This window comes from Amblyomma americanum, chromosome 2, assembly GCF_052857255.1.
Source record: "Amblyomma americanum isolate KBUSLIRL-KWMA chromosome 2, ASM5285725v1, whole genome shotgun sequence".
NCBI classification, from domain to species: domain Eukaryota; kingdom Metazoa; phylum Arthropoda; class Arachnida; order Ixodida; family Ixodidae; genus Amblyomma; species Amblyomma americanum.
Genome location: NC_135498.1, coordinates 96,261,783 through 96,289,776, shown reverse-complemented (window position 1 = coordinate 96,289,776; position 27,994 = coordinate 96,261,783). Strand labels below are relative to the sequence as shown.

The 27,994-nt window shown below is 45.6% G+C and overlaps 1 protein-coding gene across 3 annotated transcripts; it reads right to left on the bottom strand.

Annotated features, from left to right (window-relative positions):
* Positions 1–4: 4 nt before the first annotated feature.
* LOC144121646 (caspase-7-like) lies at positions 5–27,915 on the bottom strand. Of its 3 annotated transcripts, XM_077654967.1 has the most exons (5): positions 27,719–27,915; positions 25,819–25,989; positions 4,490–4,712; positions 2,316–2,502; positions 5–669 (listed from the first exon to the last, which is right to left on the bottom strand). In XM_077654967.1, exons 2-5 carry the CDS (start codon positions 25,978–25,980, stop codon positions 660–662), a joined length of 582 nt encoding a protein of 193 aa, XP_077511093.1. In that variant the 5' UTR covers positions 25,981–25,989; positions 27,719–27,915; the 3' UTR covers positions 5–659. The 3 variants fall into 3 exon arrangements, with proteins under 3 accessions (XP_077511093.1, XP_077511091.1, XP_077511092.1); XM_077654965.1 differs by having other exon boundaries at positions 5–2,502; positions 27,719–27,914; XM_077654966.1 differs by lacking the exon at positions 25,819–25,989 and having other exon boundaries at positions 5–2,502.
* Between the last annotated feature and the right edge of the window lie 79 nt (positions 27,916–27,994).

Genomic DNA, 27,994 nt, shown 5'->3' with positions numbered 1-27,994 from the left:
CCCCCCCATTGCACATAAGGTGCCACTCCTTGCAATAGCTTATGAAATAAAACCACCGACAGCTGTTTCAGAGTTATCAGTGCTAGTTATGCTAGAAAGTGGTGCAGATAAGTTACTCCAAATATTTCCTGCACTAGTGAAGGAATGAAAATGAGTAGCTAAATGTACTGCAATGAGTAATGTTTAATTTTGGCGGTGGTTAAGGAAAGATGAAATACATGGTGCCAGATGGGCTCAAAGTGAACATAAATATGAAAGTGGTAACAAAATCTTTTATGAAAAACACATAGGCGAGATATTCCTCTGCGGGTGGACAACAGCGGGAGCTGTAGAAATGCTTACACGCTAGTAACACTGACAGTCCTTTGGAACTTGTCTAATTTGAACTGGGCTGAGTGATTCTTTACGGCTTCAAGGGTCAGTGTCAGGGTGACATGCTCGAGTTTCCAAATTTATGATGTTCATTCCAGCTGCGAAAGGGAAGGAGGGGGAATGGAAGAGATTTAGGGCACGCAGGGCCCTTGGTTCCTGCAGGTTCCCAATGCTCTAGATGTTCATGAGTTCATGGAGCTCCGTAACGTGGGGGCCCGGTCAGTGGCAATCTTGTGACTGGACGGGTCCGTCAGGCGCCAGTAGGGTCTTCCATTTCTTCCAGGTGGTCAGGGGCTCCTGGCCGCGCGGGAAGGGTCCACCGGGAATTCATATCGATAATGGGTGCAAGTAAAAATAGCGGCGAATGTATCCCAGTGTGCGGCTTGCAATATAGGTCACGTGAGCAACTTGTGTTTTTCAAGATAGATTACTGGAAATGTGAACTCCCAGTATCGACGTATCGACTTGACGTTACACTTTCTAATGGAATAATATCTTGCAGATAGGTAAGCCTGATGACTTTAATATGAAATATTCTCACATGTTTATTTTTCTAATCATTGATTCTATGAGCCATGTACGACAGCGCCCATTAAAATAAATAATATCCGCATGAATAGACGTAATGTTTGATTGTATGCTTATTTTACGATATACTACGCCGTCATCCAAAAACAGATACATTTTTGAACAAATATCAGGGACAAGTGATTAATATTGGGAATAATAAAGGACGGAGCACTAAGCATTCCGAACATTTAGTTGTGATTGTCATAAAACCAAAACGTACTGGTTCTTACATTCGTAGCAGGAAGTTTTGGACAAATATGGTGAAGTGGCAATTGCCTTTGGCAAGCCTTCTATTTGAAGACTAATGGAACGATTTAAAAAGATTTTTGGCTGTTCTGAATCTGGCTTGCCAAATTGTGGACACGATCACTTGCTGAGAAGAGGAATAAACCCCATTTTACAGGATGGCAGTATGTGATGTTGTTTTGGTGATCAGGTCAACCTATTGGATACGACCCTTTTATCAGCTTTGGTTAGAAAGAGGTTCTGGTCAAGGCAATTAAGCCACTACAGCGTCTTTTTAAAGCTACAACGGGAGCGATTCAAGGCGTTAAACATGTCTCTGGAAGATCTACCGTATGCCACTTAATGTTCAATTAGTTTAGCGCACCTTACAGCTCAGTTTCAGGCCGGTTTCAAAGCACTTGTTTGGACACATAGCCAGAGCTCCCATCACATCTTGTCCATAGCCCCTTTTGGCTTGCTCCCAACTATCTCACTGCCAAATGAGCCTTTGTAGAACGCGATATTAGCTTGCAAGCTTGAGCATTAATGAATTTAGCTTTACTCTGCGTAAGCATTGGTGAAGACTTTAGGTTGGCAAGCTGTTCTTTCGTTTGTGTGGAAAGTGAAGACAGTTAAAGCTTTAACCTGTTGAGATCTTCCAGAGAAGTTGTTGAGATTACACCCCACTTTTAATGTTGACATGGAAGAGCACTGAGAGTTGCTTAAAGAGATATACAAATTCCTCTTCCCCGCTTTTTTTTTTGTGCGACACCAAATAGCCAAATTAATCCTACTGTGAGACAACTTCGGAGCTGGTTTTCTTTTCCTCCACCTTAGTTGCCGCTTTCCTCTTCGATTTTCGTGGAAGCCTTCGAACAACCTTATGTATTATACGCTTCTTCGCGCTAAACTCCATAAATCTTAAGGTGCTGCAATAACTTCCATGCTTCGGTGTTCTCCGGCTGTACATGCGGCCAGGGTAGAAGTACAGCTCCTTTCTCCATCCAAACTGCTGCGTGCAGGGCGTCCGCAAGCTGCAGTTATGAGACGCTCGGCTCAGTATAATATTATGAACACGGCTCATAAGCTCTGCAAGACTGTCAATATGGGCGTGCTCTAAGAACACTTCGTAAATTGCCGACACAAACCACGATCCACTTTCTTCTTTGCTCAGCTCCACGTAGCCCGGAATGGTTGCATGTGCGATATACATGTCGGACAACGTCGCCCTTGGCTCCGGTATCTTGGAGGCTGGCGATGCGTTGCATGCTTCCGCTGATGTGTATCTGGAATCTAAGTTCTTCGGTACGGTGCTGGTAAATCGGCTGTAGTTTTCTGCGTAGAGAACAGAATGGACTGCTAAAAAGCAAAATTCTGGTTGCATCCACATCACTATTGGAGGCGTAACAAAATGTGCGAGTAAAAATTGGGTCAACAGCCACTGAAATAAAAATATAGCTAAAGCTCACATTCTATAACGAAGGTATTCATTAACAATGAAAATTTGAGGTTGATAATTTCTGATTTATACAATTTTGCCGAAATGCAGTGAAAACCTAGCACCTCGTACAGATGGAATTCGGCACCTCTAATTTCACGGCTAGCGAGCAGTAGTATAGGATTTGATCCATGGTGAAGTCCGCCTCACTTGCTGCTTTGGAAGGCATTTTTCAGAAGTGAAGCCTAGTTTTCATGTTCAGAATATAAACTGAGGCAATAACGCCACAAGTAGCACGTCCTCTCAAGCCTCATGCGCCGTGCAAACTCCTGTTGAATGGTGAGACCAGCAGCTGTGCGCTTCCTTTCTCCTGCTACCAATCCCTTTAGGACAGCCTGAACCGAAACCTTAGCTATATTATTAAGGGGGAAAAGGTGATTAGATGACGGGCTTGTGAGAATCACCGGTCACTACCTGCCTTAAGTAGAGGTATCCCCTTACCACTTGCACCACCTTGCTACCAAATGTGAACTGAACCCTTGCGAGAGTGTTGAACGTTAGTTTGGTTTTCTACATGTTACTTTTAAGACATTCCGTTCAACTCTGCCTGCCTAACTCAATGATCATGCGTTGCGGCCGATCTCTTCAGTGGCTTAGCAAGGCAACGTTATCAGCGAACTCCAGAGTACATAGGTAGTCTCTATTATTTTTCATCCCCGACTGTTCTCAATTAAGGGCTCGGAACACCTCCCACCAACAGGCGGTGAATAGCATTGATGAAATTGTGTCTCCCTGTCCGACACTGCTTCTTATTGGAATTTTATTGCTAGCTTTATGAAAGAGCTGTGCCGTATAGAGCTGTGCGGTCGTTATACACCTTGATTGCGCAATTCCTGCATGACAGCTGATGTTTCCAGTGTAAAATTCTTTCTCGTAATCAATAGAAGCTATGTGTAGGGGTTGATTATACTTTGCGCATTTCTCTATCACCTGATTGACAGTGTGATTATGATCTATTGCAGAGTATGCTTTACGAAAGCCTGACTGATCATTTGGTTCTTTGAATTCTAAGGCTGTCCTGATTCTATATGTGATTACCTTAGTAAATACCTTGTAGGCAAAAGACAGTAAGCTGATCGGTGTGTAACTTTTCAAGTCCTTGACTTCACCTTTCTTATGAATTAAGATAATATTAGCGTTCTTCCAAGTTTCTCGTACGCTTGAAGTCATAAGACATTGTGTATATAGGACAGCTAGTTTTTCTAGCGCTATCTCCCATCCATCCTTCAAGAGATCTGCTGTTACCTCATGCTCACCAGCTGCTTTCCCCCTTTGCATTTCATTAAACGCTTTCTTTACTTCCGCTTTCGTTGCTTGCGGGGTGTTCCACTGCTGTGCGCTACGGCCTCTCTCATTAACGCTATGTTTACATCGCCTACTGTATAGAATTGTTTAGAACTCTTCGGCTAGTTTAACTATCTTTCCCATATTTCTAATGACAGAAAACCCGGCGTGCAACACACTAAATGGGTTTATAACGGTTCGGTTTGTGAATAAGTTTTCTCGCAGCGATAAATTCGGGAATGAGTTATGTTCAGGCCATGTTCTATAGTTCGCAATATCCTTATATGTTTGGCTGCCACTTAATTGATGTTTCATTTCCCAGTGACACCGTGAAGTAGGAGTCTGACCTTGGTGGCAGTTTTTACCGACGGTGTTGTATGGTTCACTTTAGACCATCGTTTCCTTTTACGCCCTCACCCCCTATCCTCACAACATTATCATATTTTTGTGACGTGCGACAACAGCCGACTGTACTGATGACCGAATTGCGTGTGTTGAAATAATCTGGGGGGTAACCTGCGACACAAATGCACTGCTGACCTTCCTGAGTGGCTTGCACAAAAAACAGCTTGGGCTTCCATTTCAGTTGAGGGCAGTTGTCCTTGCTGAATTGCGCGTAGACATCATTGTAAAGATGCAGGGGCTCGAAGTCCACCCCGTAAATGTAGTTCTCTTTCCCGTGAGACAACAGCACCACAACCAGGCAGTCATCCTTCCGGTCGAGACGTTCTTTGACAGCCCATCTCAGTAGCGTTTTCATTTCCTGCGAAAAACAAACAAATACAAAGCAAAGATTTTGAAATTCGTTCCTGTCTGAAAAGGCTTGATATTATAGAGAGCGAAAATTCCTTTTTTGCCAAAAAAATATGAACATGTTTGCGTAAGCTGAACTGTGGAGTGCAAACGAATTTACTAATTTTAAACTAAATATTGGAAAGATTCCGGAGTGAGACGTACATTTGTATAGAAATACAACGCCTATATAAAGACAAATGAAGTCTTGTGGTAATTTTTAGGTAGAACTATATGAAGGAGGATGATTTATTTGATTATTTTCAACGTCACAAGATCGGAAGCAGGATTTGAACGCATACAACACGTCATGTGTGCCTTCACATCGTGTTTCATTATAACAAGGCGTTTTTTATTTGAAATTTTTAGTTCTGAAACTTTCACATTTTACATTCCTAAATCCTCATTTTCTATACACTGAATATTTATAGAGTTAATATATCAGCCTTTAGGCCTCGTCTCGCAGTGAGCAGAGAAATGAGTCAGGATTGGAGGTGCACTGATCTGTCAAACGGAACGAAAGCAGCATAAAAACAAAACCAGATACACTTATCGACATCTCACTCTATTTTTGCACTTGTAGTATGCAAGCATATGACGCATTTTGTTACTTTTCTTATAAGGTAAATGTAGTTCCAATGCGCTCCAATTCCTCTAACATCTAAGCTCAGTATTCTAAAAAATGCAATGAAAATTTTGACCGAATTTCGAACCGTGTGGGGCGCTCGATATAGTTCAATGTGTCTGTTTCTTAGACTATGCCTTTCGAAATCGCTAGCATCTCAAAATTCCGTTGCCCTGAACTATACAAAGATTAACGGCAGGCGTGAACAAATGATGCATATATTTTATACCGTACAGAATACGAAGAGTGAATGTTAAGCGTAAGATATTAAACACCCTTGAATTTCGTGCCTGTAATTTAAGGTATTCAATGTTTGTTTATTTAATGTACTGGTGCTCTAAACCGACTGCCTAGCAGACGAGCAGAAAAGGCACTAACTATTTTTCCTTACAGTCACCCGTTGGAGCAACAGATACCATTAAACAGCGAAACGACAAAGTAAACTATCGATAAAGTATACAGGAAAGCAACTACAATCGATGTGGGATAGAACATTCAGTGCAAGACAAAAGAGAATAAAATGAACTGCACGTGCAAACCTTAGACAAAGGCAAAACTGTGCATGTTATGGAATAATAACAGGTGTGTTCAGTTTAACCCCAACGTGATGTCAGTGTCGCATAAAAAGTAATAGGCAACAAATATAACATGCATTAATATCTCTTGTGATGAGTTCTAGCTGCGAAATAAACTGATAATGAATTTGTCTTCGTTAATGACAAGAATCGTTTTTTATTTTTTGATTACTCAAGGAAAGAATGGGTGTCTAAATGCGTCATTAGAAAAGGAATACTAGGTTAGCCCATGCTCGCATTGGTTACGTGATATTCTTGGCTGCGGATACGAAATGTACTGGGTAATATACGTTATATTGTGCTGACAATGTAAATTTTTAAAAGGAATTTTACTCTAGCTTCTTTGCTGTCGTAGATAATTTACTAGCGTGTGAGCAAGCTCACAGACACACTAGTGAATCACTGCCACGATAATTATTGTGAAGGACCCTTGCTACTTTTCTTAGTATGCCTTCAAGTTTCGCTACGTTAGTTTCTGAATGAGTAAACCAAGTTGTGTTCGCGTAGTCTACAATAAGTCTCAAAAACATTTGACAGCTGAGACACTTTATAGTTATTAGACAGAGATTAATGAATTTTAGGTACAATAGCTTTCGTAGCGCAGTAGCTGTACTATCAATTATGTGTGTTTCCCAATAAATGTTTGAAGGCCACATATTAGACTAAATATTTCTGTTTTTCAGCCGTTGAAATAACTTCCATTTTATGTACTGGTGAAGTGAGAAAATGAAATCTTTCTTGTTGTTGTCGTTACCACTGATATACTGCTATTAATACACATAAGCCACATAACCACATACGGCTTCTTTATGGCAGCACAATGACAAATGGTAATTCCGAATTACCATATTGTAGTTTAGAAGAGTATTACAAGCAATATTTATGCTTACAATATTAAAAATGCTAAGATACCTAAAGCAAGAATTATTTAAACCATGATTCACGACTCGTTTAAAATATACATCACATAAAAATTACAGGTATTCGAATTGTACTATTCTCAATTATTTATCTTCTGAAGATTTTTTGTACATTTTAAACGGATAGGTAATATAAATTATGAAGAACAAAATGTACAATGCACGATTTCCATTAGAAATTTTTGAATAATTGTGCCCCCCTGCTGAGAAACCGTACTTGATACATTCTATGGCACATAGTTCAGACTTCGACAGCATCATCTTCATTTCGTAACTTTCTTACGGTGAGAGAAGAAAGGTGTTCGCTGCCTTCGTACCAGGGCATTGCATGCATCGACGACGTAAGATTCTTAAAGAAATCCGCGCAAGCCAGTGTGAATACCTGCGCATTAATGATGCTTAGAATAGAATTTTGTCAATTCTCCAAAACACTCATAGGTCTGCGCTTTGCTTCTTTGCAGGCTCACTCCGCAAGAAGAGACACCAAGACAAATTTAGTGATACATTTTCGAACTAGTAAAACATTTCTGTTGGTCTCAAAAGTGCCATCATAGGCTCAGGACGACATGAAAAAGAATTATGTGTTCCGGTGAAAACCTAAAGGTGTTGGGACATCAACGTTTGAGGCTATAAAAAGCTTCTTATGGACTTTCTCTGTATGTGAGGCCACAAACGGCAAAGTATTGGACGCAACAAGCGCTTAAAATATATTTTAACTCAGCTCCACAGAATCCCTAAATCATCTTTCTCACGATCGAAGTGCATCGTTACCGCAATAGGTGGTGACGTAGAGCCCTGGGAACGATATCAGTGAGCAGTAGTGACATCACCGCACAGTAACGTGACGTACTATGAGCAGCGACGCGCGACATCTTCGAGGTGCTGCTTCGGCTACTCAGCGGTCGGTGTGCTGACCGGCATATATGCCGCCGCTGACGCACCCGCCGGCACCTTATATCGGCGGCCGAGCGAAACCTTCACGTCGATGAGACGATGACTACAGTTGCCCTTGTTTACACCTTCTACGTAATACGAATAAGCAAAACAAGCGACTACATTTCTTATATTCACCCTTCGGCTCACCTTGAATACGAATAGGCTTAGCGAGTCCGCCGGGTTCGCATGTGCAATGTCGGCGATTGTGGAGAGCGAGTTCACAAGTTTTAGCGAATACAAATGATCACCAAGCGTAGTTTTTACAACAGTGATCTGAAATCTAGGATTGCTTACATCTTAGGACGCAGGAAGCGCGGCTACTAAGCGGTGTGACTCGGTCTGTCGGTAAATGATGCAGGCGTTCGCGGCGGCACCTACAGTCGTCGGAGTCGCCTCGCTTGAGGGCAACAAATTAAGCCATTCCATTTATGTCCAATGGGCGCCGAACATACGTCTAGATAAACCAACTAAAATTGAAGTACTGGACGAATCGGTAAAAGCAAAAAAGCAGTTACAACGAGTCAGAAACGCCGGTCCTACGCGTTGTCAACAACATGGCTGTGAAGCGTTCCCCAGGCTTGTGCTCGCATTCTTCGGCAATTATTGCATAGTTATCCCACTGCTCAAGCAAGTAAACGCACAATCGGCGCAAAGAGAACAGCTTGCTTAACTTAAGTGGAACGCGGCTTCCAATCCATGCTGAACTAACGCGCAATTGCTGCCTGTATACACATGCAAATATGTAAATAAAAGTAGCTCCGAAATGCAGTCGTCGTCAAGGGCGCATTCCTCGAGGGGCTACGTACCCGTGCGGTAAATGCTCAATCCTGTACAATTGTCTGCAAGCATTCATTTAGCGAATACATGGACTGTTTGCTAAACTAGCAGCAGATATCGCAATCAGCAGCCACGGGACCCAGAGCAGTCTCGCAGAGTGGCTGCGAGGGCAGTGCGAAGTGAAGACAGAGACGGGTATTGGTCGGGACGGGGACAGAGACGGGTATTGAGGCATCGTGTCGCTGTATTGTGACCAAGATAAGCTACGGGCTACCGACGCAGGCGTCTACCGAGCATCGGCGTCGACGTGGCAAAGCGAAATAAAACGCTCCAACCGGGTTGGCATACGCGGTATGGCGATTGAGATCGGCCGAGGCGGACCGCTTGGTTTAAGGACTCAGTGTCGTTCCTCGCTCGCTTCTCACATAACGCCGTACAGACCAATTAAGTTTATCGGCACACCTGTCACAACTTTCGGGCCCACGTGACCAGGGTTGCTGCTCTTCCCTGATCGTGACGTCGCAGCACACCCCGGCGCTCAGAAGCCGTTACCGAAATCGCTCAGTATAAATAATGCAATACTAAATTATTAACCGCACATATATGAATTACGCAGCGTGTATCATGCGTCCTGGGGCCATACGCAGCGTTTAAAACAAAGAACAGGCCAACCAAAAATTTGGTGTCTCCACCCCTTTAACGCAGAAAATATTGACGTGCCGCACTCATTAAAACATCGTTTAAAATAATTTCCGGGAAATTATTTTCTGCTTGCGTTCACTGCATGTTTTTGTGTTAATGAAAACGTTTATTTTCGAAGGATGGCTACATGGGTTCTTTATCTATGTGACCGTATTGTTACATTAATTTATAATATCCTTCATGTTTTTTTAGTCTTCTCTTTTTAGTATTTTGTTTCTGTGTGCAAAGAAAATCTGTTCCAGTATTATTCCTCAAATAATCTGTATTGCGGAATTATTTCTGCCCGCAAGTAACCTACTCATATTTGCGAATGCTGCCACGTGTACCTTGCGGCGGTGGTTATTTCAAGCTGCTTTCACGTCGTTTTTCATGGCCGTTCCACTGTAAGTTATGAGAAATAAAAAAGACGAGATTCAATGAAATGCAATAAGCAGGTCTTCTGCACGTATCTCTGAAAATAGACACTTTGGTCTTGCTTTCATATTCAGGTACTGTACTAAGCTGCATCTCAGATTATTCCAAGAACTCCTGTTGTGCGACCGGAAGTAAACAATTATTCTTATTTTTACACTCTGTAATGTAGGCGATGCGCCGGGCAATGTAGTAGTTAGTTAAGTCAGCGGGTTCAGATAATATGGCCTCATAGAGGCAATGCAAGTGGTCGAGTCGACATCCTTCGATAATAAAAACCATGGTAAAGCTGTGAAATCAAAGGTAATATATTGTTATTACGCAGAATTTTATATCGCCTCTCTCGAGTTTGTGTATGTTGCTATCAATCAATCAATCAATCAATCAATCAATCAATCAATCAATCAATCAATCAATCAATGAATCAATCAATCAATAAATCAATCGTTTTATTTTCATCACAAAATGATGAGGGTTGGTTCAGGCAAAAAGTGGGAACAACTTCCGCTTGAAACAGCCTGAACCCCCCGCATACATGGCTTGCAGCGTGGGGAACACGTGTACAAAGAAGAAAAAAGGTAACACGGCAAAAATTTGCTTGCGAAATAAAACGCAAAACATTTTGGCACTTGAGATGTACATTCTGTAAATCATGAAACATGTCAAGGACGGCGGTCACAGTTGTAAAATATACCAAAAAAGGAAGTGCATCAAGTTATCAAAAAAGCGGTCTCTGGCACAAACAACATAAATGACATTACAATCGCAAACATATGCCCCGGATGTCTTTCAGACTGCAGGTGTCAATACAGACGTTCTTCAAAATAAGTTTATTTAAGCTCTGGAACGTTATAGCGCCGCAGTTGATGCCATATTATAGTGCGTGAGAAGGGGATCCACCAAAACTCAGGATTTCGAACAGTATTCGTCGGATCAATTGGTTTAAGCGCGCACTTATTTAGAAAGCTATCGTGAATATGGTGAAGAGACCTTTTGTACCTTGTGGCTAAGTAGTATTCGTAGAGTTTCGGGATTTGTATGATATTTGTCCTCTACGCTCTTCTTTCAATGCTGAGATACATTATGGTGCTTGTAGGTCAGATTTTCGCCAACGTATTCCGCCGTTTTTTCGTTCGCCTTTTGGGGCTAGACTTTTGCGACCGAGCTGAAAAACACGGCTGGCTAGCAGTCCAAGTACAACATTGCCGGAGCTAAGGCGAGGAAGAACCAGCTCCGACAGCGTTGAGCTTCGAATTGTGTTCAATTGCGCTGCTCGCGCTGTAGCTACCTAGCCCAACTTCCTCCGGCTTGTCCTCCGCGTAGCATGGCCTGCGAGCTGAGCGCGGCGCGAGGGGCGCTTCAGGGCACTCCCCCCCCCCCCCCCCCCCCCGCCGTAGAGTGGAAGCCGCAGGATGCGCCCAGCGAAAGTGGTTGGCGGAAGGTGCACACAATGGTGGCGCAGCCGAAGTGACAGTGAGCGGATAGCCGACGGGCATAGGAGTGGCAATGTAGGCTGGTTTGAGTCGGTCAGCAGCCACGAGATCTTCACGGCCGTTGACGTCTAACGTGAAGGTCTCCTGCGCACGTTGAGGACGCGGAACGGTTTAGCGTAGGCCGGCGTGAGGTGTGGACGGAGGCGGTCACGGCAGATGAAGACATCGGTGCAGGAGGCCAGATCCCGGCTGACGAACACGGACTGAGGGTGACGGGCTGCAGAGGGGACAGGAGTAATGGGGCGAAATGTGTTGCGTAGGTCTCGGATGTAGGTGGAAGCGTGATGGATTAACGGAAGCGAGGAAGGAGAAAAGAATTCCCCAGGGAGACGCAGGGGAACACCGTAGACTAGCTAAGTAGAGCTGCCGAGGTGAGCCTTAAGTGCCGAGCGAATGCCCAAGAGGATGAGAGGAAGGTGGTTGGACCAGCGTTCCCATGGCTGATAAGTGGTAAAGGCAGTGTTCAGTTGTCGATGCAGGCGTTCCAGGTACCATGACATTGGGAAAAGCTGTTAGGCGGTCGTAGGATGTGGCGGACGCCCAGAATATTGGCAAGCAATTGGCAACGCCGCGGGCCAGCGGGTGAAATGATGCACACATTTGATCAGATAAGAGGCCCCACGTGTTAACGGGAGCGGTCCAACAATCTCTATGTGAACGTGGGAAAACCGTGCGTCAGGAGGTCGAAAAAGAGAGAAAGGCGTGACGGTATGCCGGTAAACTTTCACCCGCTGGCCGTGAAGGCAGGTTCGTGCTCAGTGGCGGGCGTCGGCACTGATGCTTGGACAAAGGAAAATAGATGTTATCAGCTTCTGCCTCGCACGAATACCAGGGTGGCTTATGCGATGCAGTTTACCAAAAATCGTGCGACGGAAAGCCAAAGGTACGTAGGGGCGCGAGGCGCCAGTAGATGTCTCACACGTAATGAACTGGGAGGAAAACGGCAGTGGACATTCGGCGAAGGACAGGGAAGTGGATGAGGTGCGAAGACGATGCAGCTCTGGATCACTGCGCTGTGCAGCCGCTAGCTCATCCATGTCCACATTTGAATCGGACGCCATGGCACGAACACGGGAAAGCGCATCAGCAGCATTCTCCGGGCATGGACGTGGCTGAGATCCACTGTAAACTCGGAGATAAAACGCAGTTGGCGGATCTCGCGTGCAGTGTAGATGCTGTGGTTCTTTTGGAAGACAAGCGTCAAGTGCTTATGGTCCGTGATGACGTGAAAGTCCCGGCCCTCCAGGAAGTGGCGAAAATGCTTGATGGTGAGGTATACAGCAACTAGTTCTCGGCCGAAGGTGTTGTATTTAGTTGCAGGTGGCTTTATCTTTTAGGAAAAAAAGCGGAGAGGTGCCGATCGAAAACTGCGCCGACGGCTTTGCTCGAGGTGTCGGTGACGAGGCGCAGTGGAGCGTCAGGAACGGGATGTATGAGCAAAGTGGCGTCTGCGAACGCCTTCTTGGCAGCAGAAAATGAAGCTGCAGCGTCCTCAGTGCACTCAAGTGCGCAGCAGAAACTTTTCCAGCAGCCATTGTAAAAAGAAGAACCAGCATCGGCCAGCTACCTGACAACCGTGGCAGGTGGCAGGCCACAGCTGGTTATTTTGTTTACCAACCTTTGCAGGTGGCAAGAGCAACCTGCCAGTGTGCCACTTGCAACCTTGCAGGTGACAACATGCGACACCGGCGGAGGGTGCTGGTACATGAGGCTTTCTGCTATCGACCGAAATTCCGTCAGCTTAAGCCTCATGACGGTGAGACCGATTAGCAGTACGCCGCAAAACTCACCAGCTTCCTCGGCCGTTAGGTCGCGACAATGTGTGAGAACCAAAAGTTTCATCCAATTCGCGAAACGGCCTTATCCGATTAGTGTCTCCGAAACAGCCGCGAGCATCAGCTAACTTTTTAAAGGTTGAGACTGTTACACGGTGGATAAGATTGCAGAAACGGCCGATCATTTTTAGGAAGGCCAGGAACGGTATAAACTCCTTTTATTCAAATATAAAATAGAACAGAGAATTAAGAAACGGATGGATCCCAAATCTTCTCGCAAATGTGCCACTAACCTCCCCCCCCCCCCCACCATCTCTTAGGCTACTGCCCAAGCGTGACGTTGAACTCGTCCCCACACTGTTATATTTCCGGTTGTTGGCAATGTGATTTAACTGTTCTGTGACCGAATGTAATTGCAAGCATGTATACTAGTGTCGAGGTCGAATACAGCGAATGTCTGTAGTGTTACGCTTAATAGCCTCGTCGCGCCCGGTATTAAGACGCCCCTTCAGTGCATGAGAAACAGCGTAGCAGACGGGACCAAGAAAAGAAGACACAGGCCCTTTCAGTGATAATCTACTTTTTCTCTTATCCTTAAAAGCACCTTGAGGACCTCATTCTGTGACTTCTGTATTTCGCTTTAGATGCTCTACGTATTTAGGTCCAGCGGTGTTTTTCAATTCGCTCATTTTTAAAAACAACATTGTAGCATAGTCTTCATGGTCATTGCATATCTTCATGACGTCATCCATGTATAACGTCTATAGCTTGTTCCTTGAAGCACGTTCTACAACGGCACGTCACAGTTCAGCCCGCTACTCCTGGTTTCGTTTAGAACAGTGATTTTAAATGCAAGGAGCGAAAAATAAACAGACGAAAAATTACTTTCGCTCTCCCGTTTGAAGTCAGCAGAGAGACTTCTATTCAGCTCTCGTCAGAATCAACTTGCCCTACTTGTGCTTGATGTTGGCAATACGCATTTCGAAACTTTCTTATCGGCATCTTGTTCCGCGATCCTGGACCGAATAAGCGCAATGGATGGTAGGGCGCCATTCACTGTTGTGGCTTAGTCACGAGGTGGAAAGAGCTGGCTACGTGCGCCGGCCATGGCACTGGTGCGCTTCTCGCGGAGCTTTGAAGTTTCCTAAGCGTGAAGCTGAAGCTTCAAGCCCGGCTCCTCCAACGAGCACGTGGGATCAGTGGTATCAAGGTAGGCTTCGAGGAGGGCAGCTCTGTTTAATGTCAGGTCACGCAGCGTGGTAGCATATGGATGCTTATGTTCGGCCTCCTTCGCTGATCTTTTGTCGCGCGAGTAGCTTTCAGACTGGCTCGTTGCTGACCGCAGCAGGGAGCAGCAGGCCCTTTTCACGTCATCCATTTCACGGCGCAGCTGCTCATTCTGGCGCTTATAAAGAGGAGCTGCTGCTTTGAAGCGCTTGGCAGTGAATTTTTCATTTTTCAGGTTAACCTTCAACTTGTCTGCCCGTGCTTTGACTTCATGCAGCTTCTCGCACGCTGTCTGACTGTTTTGTTTCTCCTCTTTGAGCGCTTCTTCGGCAGCGTGCAAGTTGCTTTCTAGCTCACGTTCTTCATTGAGTAGAAATCTAAGCATGCATAAAGCAGAGGACCCCACATTTCTGAGCTCATCACGTTCTGCCTCGGCAGTGCGACGGGAACGTTCAGCTGACATTAGGTCTTCGATGACACGAAGTAACTCATCTTTAAGATCCTCAAAGATCATCGTAGTCTCCCCAGACTTCTGTTCTGTCTGGGGTGTGAAGGTTCGAGTTTCTTCCATTTCACGCTGCTTGTCCAAGGTTTCATTTGGCACCAGCGGTTCCTGCGCAGTATGGTATCTTGCATTTGTTGCCGCCTCGAGATCTATTCGCCGCCGGGCCTCCTTGAAGCCTTCTTCCATTATTTCACAGTTAGCAGTGAGGACCATTCGCCTGACTCTCTCATCTGACATCTTCTCCATAATCGCTGCGAGAGGCGTGTCCCACTCCCCACAGTCTTTTTGAGCCCTAATTTTGAAATCTCTGTACCACTTTGTTCGGCTATCAGAGGAAACAGTAGACTGTGCCTGAGTTCCTTCACGGGTGCCGTCTGTGGCAGAGGCCTCTTTCACAAGCGGCTCGGGCAAGTCCGTGCGCAGAGTGCTTTCCATGTGCTTGGAGACCTTAAGATGCTGACCGGCTGGGATTTCTCTGTCGAAGAGCAGTGAGGCTGTCATAATGCAGCCTCTAGCCTCGTTCGCACCCTTGTTCAGCGGCTCAGCGCCCTGAAACTCACCGGCGGAGCTCAGCCACGCTGGCGGTTGACGGGAGGCGTCGCTAAGGTGCCTCTCGTTGACTTCTCTCTGCTCTTTGTGGCCCTCCTCTCGTGGGTCCCGACGCGCGTCCCCACACTCATTCATTCTTGGGCGAAAACGCTGTGCGCGGCTTGATGTCGTGTCCTCAAGCACGCGGGGCTGGGGTCATGCAGGTCCGAGAGGACACCCAGTCAACGCAGAATAACGGTTGACTCGTCGCCGTAGGTAGACGTAACACCAGCTTGTCACTCGAAGCTGAGAAGAATAGCAACTTTAACGGTCACTGACTAGATACTTGCTGCTATTCCTTCCCTTGAAAAGGCACACACCTACGCCGGAGAGGCAGCATATTCCTCTTCTTCTTCTCCTTAGTAAGCATGGAACATACCCACGCAGGGGGACTGGCCAAGGTTCAGTAGATAATTCCAATGAGGTATTTGCGCGGAGAAAAATTGGCGTGAGAAGACTAAATCAATATAAAAAATTGGAAAAGTCAAATGAATTAAAAAAATATTCATTACCAGGAATAGAATCGAGCATTTTTGGACATGAGCCAAATTTTTTTCTACAGATAACAAGGTAATCGATTAGCTGCACTTATGTAATCATGAAGGTAGCCACAGACACTGCTTAACGGGAATTCCTTTGCGCTCGCACCGAACGAAAAAATAGCTGCAAGAGACAGAGGGAGTGCTAACCTCAAAAAAAGGACCTCCAAAAACTGTTTTCTTTGAACTGCGAACCGCCGGCAAGAGAAGAGAAAATGATCTATTGTTTCAATACCCAAAGGTTTGTCGCAGCGAACCCACATCTGCATAAGTACAAATTTAGGGGAGGGATTCTCAATCGCAGAAGCGTCATTGACACCTCACAAAGCCTTGATTTACATAACCGGATATTCCATGGGAACTTAAAGTGGCTAAAATCCAAGGTATTGAGCAATGGATCACTCAGGTTGGCTGAAATATGTTGGAAGCGCTGGAAACGTGAAGTTTCTAACAGAATGAGTTGAGGGAAGGGATAGATTACAGGAGCGCTGAGGGCTGACCTTGCCAATATATCCGCCACCTCGATAAAATAGACGCCCGAATGCCCAGGTACCCAGACAAAGCTGATCTCACGGACTGTGGACGGAACAAAAAATCTTAGCGAACGATTCAATCAAGATTTTCCCGAATTTTGGAGAGAGACTAGAACTGAAAGGCAGTCTGCAAGAATAAGAACCCCTGCTACATGCGTAGGAAATTTGAGAAGAGCCAAACCAATGGCCAGAAACTTTGAGAAAAAATATAGAAGTATAACCTGGCATACGAACGGAATAGCTCGAAGCCAGCTCGTGCGAATATTGCCACAGTCTCAATCAATCCAAGTGGCGCCATGCCGCGGCCGAACTGTTTTAGATGGGACTTGCCATGCCTTGCGCTCTCGAGGGGCTAGAGGTTTTTCGTCTTCCTCGCTCGAGCTCCCTGCTATTCTGGACGCGTAGGACGCCTAATTAAACCTGGTTTTGAGCGCTTTGACCGTTTATCGGTGACAATATATCCCAACCGCCGCATTCTCACACCTGCCGGAGGCATCAGTGGAGATAACAGTAAGAATAGGAAAATTCTGTAGGTTCTCAGAAAGGAGATCATTTAGGATATTTGCGGGCATATGTTTCGCATGGGACTGGAAAATATGGTCATAATAGAAGACGGGGTCAGCCTGCGTATCTGCAACTTGTTTCAAGGAGATCAGATTAACCTGAAGCGGGGCTAACAGATTCTGCGTGAACCTAACTTGCGGAAGCTGATAGCGTGGCCAATTATTAGTGAAGAACAGGTGTGGTTGGGATAGAAAAATGGGACTACGAACGCCGGGGGCCGGGTCAAAGGACCTGAAGAATGTACGCAATGTTAGAAGTTGGAAGCGGGTAAAGAGATCAGGGATACGGGTTTCCATTAAAGGACAGCATTTGAAGCTGATTTTGGGAGCCCGAGGGAAAGCCGTAGGGCACACCTTTCGAATAAAACTAATGGCTGCAGCTTGTAGTTAGCGCTACCAGAGAACAAGACACAACTAAATTCCAGAATTGGTATCATATGAGCCTTATAGAGCAACAGTAACGTGTCACGACACATGCCAAACTTTTTATTGCCAACTCGTGTCAACCGGCCCAGAGCATGTTCCCCATTAATAACATTATTCTTAATATGATGTCGCCAGTCCCTGACCCTCCGTCCGGGGAGGTCAGCGACATACCTGGGCCAAACGCTCTCTCAAGTGCACATTAATCGCGTCTAGACACTTAACCTTAGACCTGGCCAAATCCCCCACGCAGAACGACCTGACCAGAGATGAGCACGCAGACACCACCAGGAAAGCACGGGCATCACAGGAAACAGCCGTTAAGAACCGTCCAGAACTCCCTTCCTGCTGGCACTCAATGCGCCTGTTAAAAGTTATGAACTCCAACTATTTCATCACTAATCGCCTCTTCACTCCAGAAACTAAAAAAAAGCATTTATAAAGTAAAATCGGTTACTTCTTAATTGCATTTGCTTAATTTTGGCCCTGTCTGAGAGTATAAAGACAATAAAACTCCGCGAAAATACGCAGGCGCAGAGAGTAGTCAAGTGCAAAACTCACTGCAACATTACGGCAGCAGTGATTTCAGGCTGTTTTGGCTCTGGGATTTCATTTTGCGTGTATTTATTTATCTCCAGCAATCAGTTTAATTGTTGAGGCAGATAATTCTCATTGTCCCGCTGGGCAGCATCTTAGGACCTCTTCTTTTAACATTTTATATTAATTATACTGTGGCAGAAAGAATATAATTACAAGCGTTTACAGCAACAAAGATGACGGCACCCGAGATAGATAGCTGTGAGCTGCGCCGTGTGCACCGGGAGACCATCGTCGTCCTTGACAAGGCGACTGGAGGATTGCGAGGACACATGCAGAGCGATGTCATAGCTGCAATCAGACTCTTGGCGCAGGAAACGGTAGGAGCCACAGTAGTTAGAAAGGAGATTTAGGCGGGAAACGGCGCAAAAAAACGAGGGCGGGAAGAAGGTGACATACCCGGCGCGGTGGCTCAGTGGTTAGGGCGCTCGACTACTGATCCGGAGTTCCCGGGTTCGAACCCGGCCGCTGCGGCTGCGTTTTTATGGAGGAAAAACGCTAAGGCGCCCGTGTGCTGTGCGATGTCAATGCACGTTAAAGACCTCTAGGTGGTCGAAATTATTCCGGAGCCCTCCACTACGGCACCTCTTCTTCCTTTCTTCTTTCACTCCCTCCTTTATCCCTTCCCTTACGGCGCGGTTCAGGTGTCCAACGATATATGAGACAGGTACTGCGTCATTTCCTTTCCCCAAAAACCAATTATTATTATTAAGCAGGTGACACGGACTCGCGCTAACAGCTGATCGCGTTTATTCGAGCGCTTTAAAACAAATATCAAGAAGGAAAGAAAGATGGCGCGAAAAATGCATGAGCGACACTAAAACATATGACACAGCTAGGAATTCTTAAATGGATTAGAGTGTTTGTGACAGTGACCGGTCTAATGAATAAAAACCAGACAAAACAGGGCACAAAGCACTCCTAGCCTCCAAGGTATTTGATTTCTTCTTTTCCAGCGATATAGTAGGGGTGCTGACGCAAGTGTTTCCTTCTTTATGTATCCGCAGTGCTTCAAACATCTCCATTCTGCTGCCGTCTCTGTGCGTTCCTATCGTTTTAGTCTTGTTAAGAAATGGCTTGCTGCCTTAGCATTTGCGACATTGAATCACCAGATTGCTTCCGGTAGTTCCTATCAAGGTGCGAGCGTTTTAACTCAGCCGTTCGTTTAAACAGCGCCCGGTCTGACCTATGCAGCAATTCGTCTACACGATAGCGGTGTCTTCTATACTATATTGTTCCTGCAATCCACACGTTGAATAGCATGCTTTATGGTGCAGCTTACCGTGTTTTCACTGTTTTGCATAGGCATCCGAACTTTTCTTGTGCGGAGGTCAAAACACATGCTCCTAGTTTGCTGGCAATTCTTGTAAATTTAGGGGAAGGAATCTGGTAATCCACTGTCACTGTCCCAAATGCCCAGGCTGCAATCCATTCAGTGACACGACTCTAACGATAGGAACGTACTGAGACGCGCGCACAAGGGAGATAATCGAAGCGCTCCGGATACGTCAGGACACAATTGCGTCAGCACACCTTCTATATCGCTCAAGAATAAAGAAATCAAGTACTTTGCAGGCGTGGAATGCTTTGTGCTGTGTTTTGTCTTCTTTTTATTATTTTGACCACTTATTATTATATGCTCTGCTATCCATTCAAGATTGGTGTTTGTGTGACGATCTGTGGACCTACTGCAGTGCAGTAAGTTGTCTGCACTGCACATAATCCCTGTCTGAAGGATGCATAATAAACCAGTGGGGTGCTCTCTCTTGAAGCTGGTGCGTGCAATCACTACGTGTGTATCTGCGTGCTAACATTACGCGTAATTATTCTGCCGTAGTCCCCCGCGTCATTGGTCAAGGAAACGTCGTTCGTAGAAGGATGCATATACAGCTATCTTGTCATCCATTTTGCGTAAATGCCTTTCTGAAACGGTAGGACGCTACTGGAAAAAAGCCTTACCAGAAGGTTTTAGAGGAAATTGCGATATCCAGTTCAAAGGATTCATCACGCTGTCCAGTTATCAGCGCGGTGACAATTATTGAAATCGGACCGCGAAAATAAAATTTATTGCAATTAAAATATTGAAATATATACAAAACAAAAGGAAATCGCATATCACACGCCCGTTTCACTCGACCTGTGCCAACGATTGGGTGCCAAAAATCAGAACCATTCCTGCACACATGCCTGCCTGCAGCTGTTGACTTGCCAGGCATCTCGCAGCAGCCCATATTGCCGGTGTCGATGTTCCCAGTACATATTGCAAACAGGAGACTTTTCATGATCCTCCGAACAACGATTTTTTTCGGACTGTGGGGAGAGGTTTGGGGGAGCTTGATCTTCTGCTCTTTCTTGTTCTACGAGCACAGTCCAGTGTCCAACAAGCCGGAAATCTTCGATATTGTGATGAAGACGAAGAAGAGGGCAGTGGCGCGGGACGGAGCGCTCGCGCTAGGCCCTCAGCCATTAAATCATATCTTCATTCTGTCATCATGTCGTGCTTTCGTTGGCTTGCCACCTCGTAACATTTGGTGTGAGGTGCTGGGTTCTCATCGTCACCCTAGTCCCCGGAGCATCGCCGCCTTCTGCTCGCCTTTGTCGTCGGCCGAGGGGACCTGGGCTCCGCCGCCCGGCTCAACCCCAGCTCGCACTGACTAGAACCGACCAGCCGCTTTCCCCAGCCCCGAACACAAGACACGATGACCAGGACCTGACGTACGATGACCCGACTACGACCCGAACCAAGACGGCATCCCCGCCCAGGCTGTGCGGCGATCCCTCAACCCTTGACCTTCGGCTGTGGGTGACCGACCGCTGGACCCGAAGCTCCGGGGGCCACCGTCCACCAGATATTGTTGTTGTTGTTGTTGACCTCACACAATGGCACATACCCACAAGGGGGATTGGCCATAACCAGGCGGTGACTATTTAAATGACCAGTTGCATGTGGCAAGCATGGGATGACCTACCAAAATTTGGATCGCACAGTTTTCGTAGCCAGATAATCTCCTTCATCTCGGTGGCAAGCCTTCATCTTCTTCTACCCTTTCTGGCCATGCTCATCGTCACCTCACCGTAATTCAAGCAATCGATCGGGACGATCGCTCGGAGGACCGGGGTCATGTTACGAAGACGAAGAAGAGGGCAGTGGCGCGGGACGGAGCGCTCGCGCTAGGCCCTCAGCCATTAAAATCATATCTTCATTCCGTCATCATGTCGTGCTTTCCTTGGCTTGCCACCTCGTAACAATATGTTTGTAAAAAGATCTATAGAAAAGCTTTCCTGTGATCCTCTGTCCCGCCCTCAGTCTCCTGTTCTCTTCGCGTCATATTTCTGCCTATGATGAACAGCAACCAGTCACTGCCATTCTTTCGGCAGCAGAATCGTCTGCTTCGGTCGTAGAAGGACACCGTCATACTGCCTTATGCTGTCTCGACCTAGAGCACGCACGGCACTGAACATTTGCTCCCCTCAGCTGTCGACATCATGATAATAGCTAAGTAGACACCGTCGTCGGCAAGTACACGCGGCTCACATCCCCTGACATCTGCTCTCAATCACTCATCATGTCGAGTGACATCCACTTATTACTTCATGTCCACTGGTGTCCACATACCAATTATCTGCTCACCCTCATCTCCAATGACACCCACATCCACGCACTTACATTTGCACTCATCTCCAATCACTCACGCACATGATCACTCACGCTCACATCCAATCACTCACAGTAATAGCCACCCACACTCTCATTTACTCACTTGCACTGTTTTGAACGAATCGGTCGTTCTGCAACTGTAAAGCAATGAAGACCTGTGAAACTGAGAACAGACAAAAAGGAACGCAGCTTTAGCTACCACACCACACTAATATTGCACGGACGTCTTTTGTAACACCCGTTTAGAGAGCGCAAGCCGCGATTTGTACACCTCTCCTCCTTTCCTCTCATTAAAATTCCTTTCTCTATCTCTCTCTCTCTCTTGCACTCTCCTCCACTCACACATGTGAGTGTGAGGCGATATGGCTGCACTCATGACGAGCGTTCCGATGTATCCTTTGCCCTCACAGGTTTTTGCAGCTAGGCAGTCAGCATTATCCCTCCCTGGTTGCTCTGGCAGCTTAAAATCCTCGACAGTCAACTAATTTTCTTCTTGGATAGCGCGCTGGGCTTTACTGGCCCTCCTGTGTACTTCCGTGGAACCAAGTTAAGCTATTTGTTGTTTAAATACTGGGCAGAATCAATGCATCTTCGCTACTTTTGATGCTTGAGGCCCCAGAGCTTAATGACGCGTTCGGCTAACTTGCTCGCCTTGTCAACTTCAAGCGATCAAATATACAGCTTCTGACCAGCAGTGGGGGCTCAGGATGGTGAGCACAAGGATGCGGAATCGAATCCATATCGCAGGGCTTCATTTTGATGGTCGCGAAATGCAAAAACGTCAGAGTTTCGCGCGAGCTCAGTGCACATCATAGAACTCCGGTTGCTCTGGATTCTTGCGTATACCTTGCCTGCAGCTGCTGTCGCGCCCCATGTTATGCTTCAGGAGGGGAAACTTTACGGCTCAAATGAAGGTACCGTTAGCTGCAAACGGAAGCCTTGTCATCTCTTCACTCACAAGGATGCACTGCCGGCGATGGTGACATTGCAAACGGCGTCGATAATTATGAGGCGCAAAAGTAACTAGTGCAATGACAACGAAACAGTAGACGCGTTTGCTTGTACTCAGAGCTATTGCAACATAGTATTTGAAAGCGCGCAAAAAAATATTTAGAGTAGGCAAAGGTAATCCCTAAGAACCTAGCAATTTCCGAAGATAACGCCAGCGCCTGCGGCAATGGGTGATTGGCCCATGACATCGATGAGCGAAACAGCTTTTTTTCCCGATGGCTGTTTGAATTTTAATAATAAAAATTAGTTTCTGGAAAAAGAAAATGGCGCAGTATCTAGATAGTTCAACAAAAAATGAAATCGAAAGTTTTGACTTGCATACGCGCTGCTGGCAGTAGCCTCTCTTGCACTGCATGTTTTCCACTGTGCTGGCGTTATGAGACGCTCTTAATAAGCTACAGTATTAGAAGCCTCATTTGCAACAAAATCTGTCATGGAAAGCTAAATTCACTGTTTGGTTGGAGGTTTAAGTAGCGTCACAAAGTCGGATCATGCCCAATGGATGATATGTTGGAGGCAAGTGTAATCACCAGACGGGAGCATTCCCATGGGCTGGAGGGTTTACGTCAGCAGACATAAAATAACATCACCAGAGTAGAAGTTGCGTGATTTCCTTTAAAGTTTTAGTTTGTGTTCTACGGGGATTTTACGTCCCAAGCGACTCAGGCTATGAGGGAAGCCGTAGTGAAGGGCTGCGGAAATTTCAGAATTTATTGATGTGCACTAACGTCGCACAGTACACGGGCCTTTAGAATTTCGCCTCCATTGAAATTCAACCTCCGCAGCCGGGATCGAACCCGCATTTTTGGGGTAAGCAGCTCAGCGCCGTAACCACTTAGCCACCGCCGCGGCTGTTTACTGTAAAGATATCAACAGAGACTATTGCATTGCCAACGCGTAATGAAATTGCGTTTATCAGTTAATTATTTTTGTATGAAAACTTGAGCAGTATTTTCCTGACCGGCAGTACTGTACGTGGCGATCATAACATCCATTGTAAGTAATCAGGGTTACCCATAATCTGTAATCTATGTCAGTCGTGTTAGCAATGTCATGGCGAAACTCTGGTCGAAACCCATCTAAATTTGCTTTTAAAGATCAGCTTATACGAAAAACGGGTTGCAAAGCAACCACGGCTCTCTCAAACCACTAGATCCCTAAAGTGACGCGTTAGACCAGTCGGCTAAACGTAAAAACGTTTCCTATCCTGTCTTCGGATACATGTATGCCTTTGCTTGACATTCATCACGATCATGTGCTTAGGCCCGTCGAATGTAGAAGAAAGTCATCACCCTACTGCGCTCCAGCTAACCGGGCTCTGCTATGTGCGATCACCTTGTCCCTGCAAACTTCCTGACCACATCCTCGCATCTATCAGTCGCACTCTGGTACAGTGGCCTTCTCTTCGAATCCATCCCATTACCTTGAGCGACCTTAGGTAACACGCTGCCCACATATGCCCTAAATAATACCATTTCCTCGTGATTTCAACAAGGGTGTCATTTACTTGCTCTTTTTGTAAGCTCACCCTTCTTTTATCTTGTATTTTAACATTCAACCTATTACCTTCATCTCTATAGCCTCCTGCTCAGTCCTCAGTTTAAATGCTCGCTATTTTTTTAACTTCAGCCTTCTGGCACTGCAGGCTAGGTTACGATTTCAATATACTTTTTTAAGGAATACTGACAAGCTCCTACTCCTGCTCTAACAATACCTGCCAAATTCACTCCGCCCTATTTTTATTCTCTTAGCCATAACACTTTCGTAGTCCGGTTCCACGGTATCCGCCTTGTTCAGAACGATGTCAGCAAGTCTTCTCTAGAAGCTGCAAGGCTGCTGTAAAAGACCACCAGGAGATGAAGCACGTATCGTCTGGCTCTGATTAACGTGCCTTGCCGTGTCGGAGTGCGAATGTCCTCGACCAAAAAGGATGACGGGCAGAACTCTGAACACAAGAGGGCCAAGTTTCCGGTGTCTCTTCACTTGGCGATTGCCGCCGCGGCAAACAAAAAAAAAACGGTCTCGTTTCCGGTGGTTCTCGTTCCGGTCTAATTTCCGGTGGTGGAAGGACATGTCTCCGCAGCACGTGTCGACCACCAGGTGGCCATGGAACAACACGTGCTGAGCTAGTGTAGCCTACGCTACTCCGGCGATATTCTCCTTTTCCTCAGGCTCGACACGTGATGGGGGAGTGCCCTTAAGTGCGAGATTGTACGCAAAAGTGAATGTGACAGGCCACCCACTGCTCGGCGAGGCAGTCCTCTATATAGGGACTTTAGAAAATGAGAGCCCTAAAAATTGGCAATGAGTGTGGCCGAGACACAATCCCATTTCCAGTTGAAGTTGTACGAAATGTAAATAAACCAAGTCATCTTCTTTCGCACATCACCCAACTTCATCATTGGACAGCACCCGTGTCCTGGTGGAACGGGCGTCGTCTTGACCGAGGTTCCGTCGACCCGCGACCACGAATCTTCACATCTAACAGCCCGCTCTAAGTAATAGGAAAATTTTTTCACTTCCAGTGCTACGAGACATGTTTTTCTTGCAAAGAAATATATTTCCTGCTCAGTCCAGAAAGCTAACAAACGCCACATGTATATCTTTTGGGTTTAAGTTTGCAGATATTGTCCTAAAGACTGCAAGACATGGATCACTCAAGATGGGCATTCGCTCAGCCTGTAGCGAATGTTTAGTAAGCCTGATGCGGCTGTCCAACGCTATGTCTCATCGCCTAAGCAACGAATGACAAAACTGACGTTTTACATTGATAATTTTCAGGGTTTGAAACGCGAACAAGTAACCGTCCTCATGGAGGTTCGTTGCAATCGAACGTTAGAAACATTTCATGGAGACTTTTAGAGTGGGGACATTTTCCTGTACTTATATGTGCTTTAACGTTCGTTCTCTCACATCGACTTCGAATCTGCGTCCTGTGTTAAACAGCTCCTGCGATTTTCTCGATAAATTTTCATTTATTTTGAAAATAATTTATGGCTGCCTTCTTGATGTGCGATATTAGGCAAAAGTCACAAACTTTTTGAGCATTTAAAAAAAATAACTTGTTAAGTGGCTGCAAGCATTCACTCGTTCATGTGAAAAGTAATGACGCAAGAGTTCTTAGATATGGCATGAGCAGGCTGAGAAGTTCACAATAACTAGAGAAGGCAATGCCATGCTTGAACGACGGCGCGAAAAAATACAGAACTGAAAGCTCACATCAGCTTTGAGGTTGGTGGCAACGACACACTTGAAGTGGAGAGCCAAGAAAAGCTCCTGCATCTTCTTCACGTCCTTAATGAAGCCTTCCCGCTCTTCGGACAATCCATTGAACAAAATGTTGCCGATGATGATGCAGTGTCCTCTAGGCCATCTCCGCATCGTGTACAACTTAATGCGTAAAAAAAAAGAAATATTTTGCAGGAAAAATTATATTTCATGACATTAACACTGCTATTGCTATCCGTCAAAACCAAGTGGACTGTTCCTACTATAACATATTGATGCTGCAGCCGGAATGGCAGAATGGGACAACCAATCGCACTGGTGGCCGAGTTACTATGCAGGCTAAGGCTTGAGGAGGAGGAGGAAAAACTTTATTTATATTTGATATTAAAATGTGTTATTAGCGGTCGCGGGCTGTCTTCTTCATCTTCCGATGAGTTATTGCAGCCCGTCTTAACAGGGTTGGGGCCCCTGGTCCAGGGCTCCACTGAGGTATGCCGCCAGGTAGGCTCTACGCACCAATCCGCGCTGGACGGCCGGGTCCTCGCTGGAGAGCATCCCCTCCCACTGTTCCGCACTCGGGTTTTTGTTTATTGAAGCTAGATCCTTGTTTTTCTGACACACCCATGTTGTGTGCATTAACGTGGGTTTCTATCTGCTCAGCCGTAAATGCAGCTACCGATATTCGTAAAGGTTAGTACAGATAATTAGTCAAAATCTCCTTACTACCGCGTCTCTTTTAATACGAGATGCAACTGCACAGTGAACCGCAGACAGCAGTATAGTTCTTGTTCTTTTTGTTTTCCCTGAAGTTATTTTAAATATCGCGAAAACTTAAAACAGCTGCTCCTTCTCAAAAAAGTCTGCACCGCTAGCACAATACAAATATATAGGTGATTGCTGCCATGGTTACTTCTGGGTACTAAATTCTTAATTTTTCTGGGATTTACTGCGCTGCGACTCGTACGCTGCGAGCCATAGATATGTTCTATGAAAGTATAAATTAGTCAAAATCAGTTCTATTCTCTGATCAGTGAACTGTCAGATGAGTACGATTATATAAATTATAAGAGCGTGGTGGGCGTATGGTAGCCATTGTCCTTGTGTCACTCGTGCGCGGCGAGTCATAGATATGTGCGACGAAAATATAAATGAGCCACAATCAGTTCTATTCTCTGAGCAGTGAACATAGCGATTGTCCTTGTGTGCCATAAATCTGATGTTAATACGTATGGTATTCGGACACAGTTGTTGCAAGTGGTGACTTTGTACATGGTAAGTCTGGATTAATATTTACACTATTCTGTGGCATGCTTCCCCTTGCATGTCTTCCAACGTGCCTGATAGCATGAAACTTTATTTTACTTCTCTCGGAGCGAAACTTATTGGAAGACATTTTATAGTATAATTAGTTCTGTTCACAAACACAAGCCCAAAAGGCAACTGCCTGTTTTAGTGGGAAAACCGCACCAGCCTGAAGCAGGTTGACAAGCATATGCTCGCGTTCATGAATGACGGTGCAGCTGAACCATTAGCGCTCTGAAGCAACGCACGCGGTACAGGTTTGTATAATAAGCATGAACGTAAATGCACATCACACATGGTTCAGTATCGTATTTGAAACCACAGAACAAATTATTTCAGCTTAATTTTGTGCTGCGTAGTTGCGTTTCACAAATATGCCCAAATATGTCCACGTTCTGAGCAAAATAGACACAAAATTTTGTCCATCAGGTGAAACATTTCTGAACGTTTTTTTCCTCATTACAAAATGAAATGCAAACTATCGATGACGCCATCGGCATTTCTGTCTTTTTTTGCCTACTTCTGTCTTCACCACTATGTTTTTATTTCAATGACCCAAAGTTTGTTTTTAAAAAAAAAATGAACTCACGTTAATCCACCGGTTCCATATTTTCTCTGGAGCGACTGAAATGCCCAAATTGCAGACAGAACTCTTTGTCCAGCAGTCACCGCCTACATCAACAGAGAAGCGTCATTTTATACAATATCAACATGCTCAGAAATAAGGAAACACAGGAAACATACAGGAGTGTTCTGATAAGCGTGGGAGAAAAACATTTCTTTCGTATCTTTAACTCAATCGGCCGCTGGGTATAGGCCATTACGGAAAAAGACGCTGCTCAGAGTTCGTGCTAAGCTACAGAGT

Excerpts from the sequence above, each read along its gene's own strand:
- LOC144121646 (XM_077654965.1), bottom strand. The coding sequence starts at position 25,980 with ATGCGGAGATGGCCTAGAGGACACTGCATCATCATCGGCAACATTTTG. Across the intron at positions 4,713-25,818 it reads CCACCAACCTCAAAGCTGAT|GAAATGAAAACGCTACTGAG; the intron begins GTGAGCTTTCAG and ends TGTTTTTCGCAG. Across the intron at positions 2,503-4,489 it reads TGTGCAAGCCACTCAGGAAG|AAAACTACAGCCGATTTACC; the intron begins GTCAGCAGTGCA and ends TTCTCTACGCAG.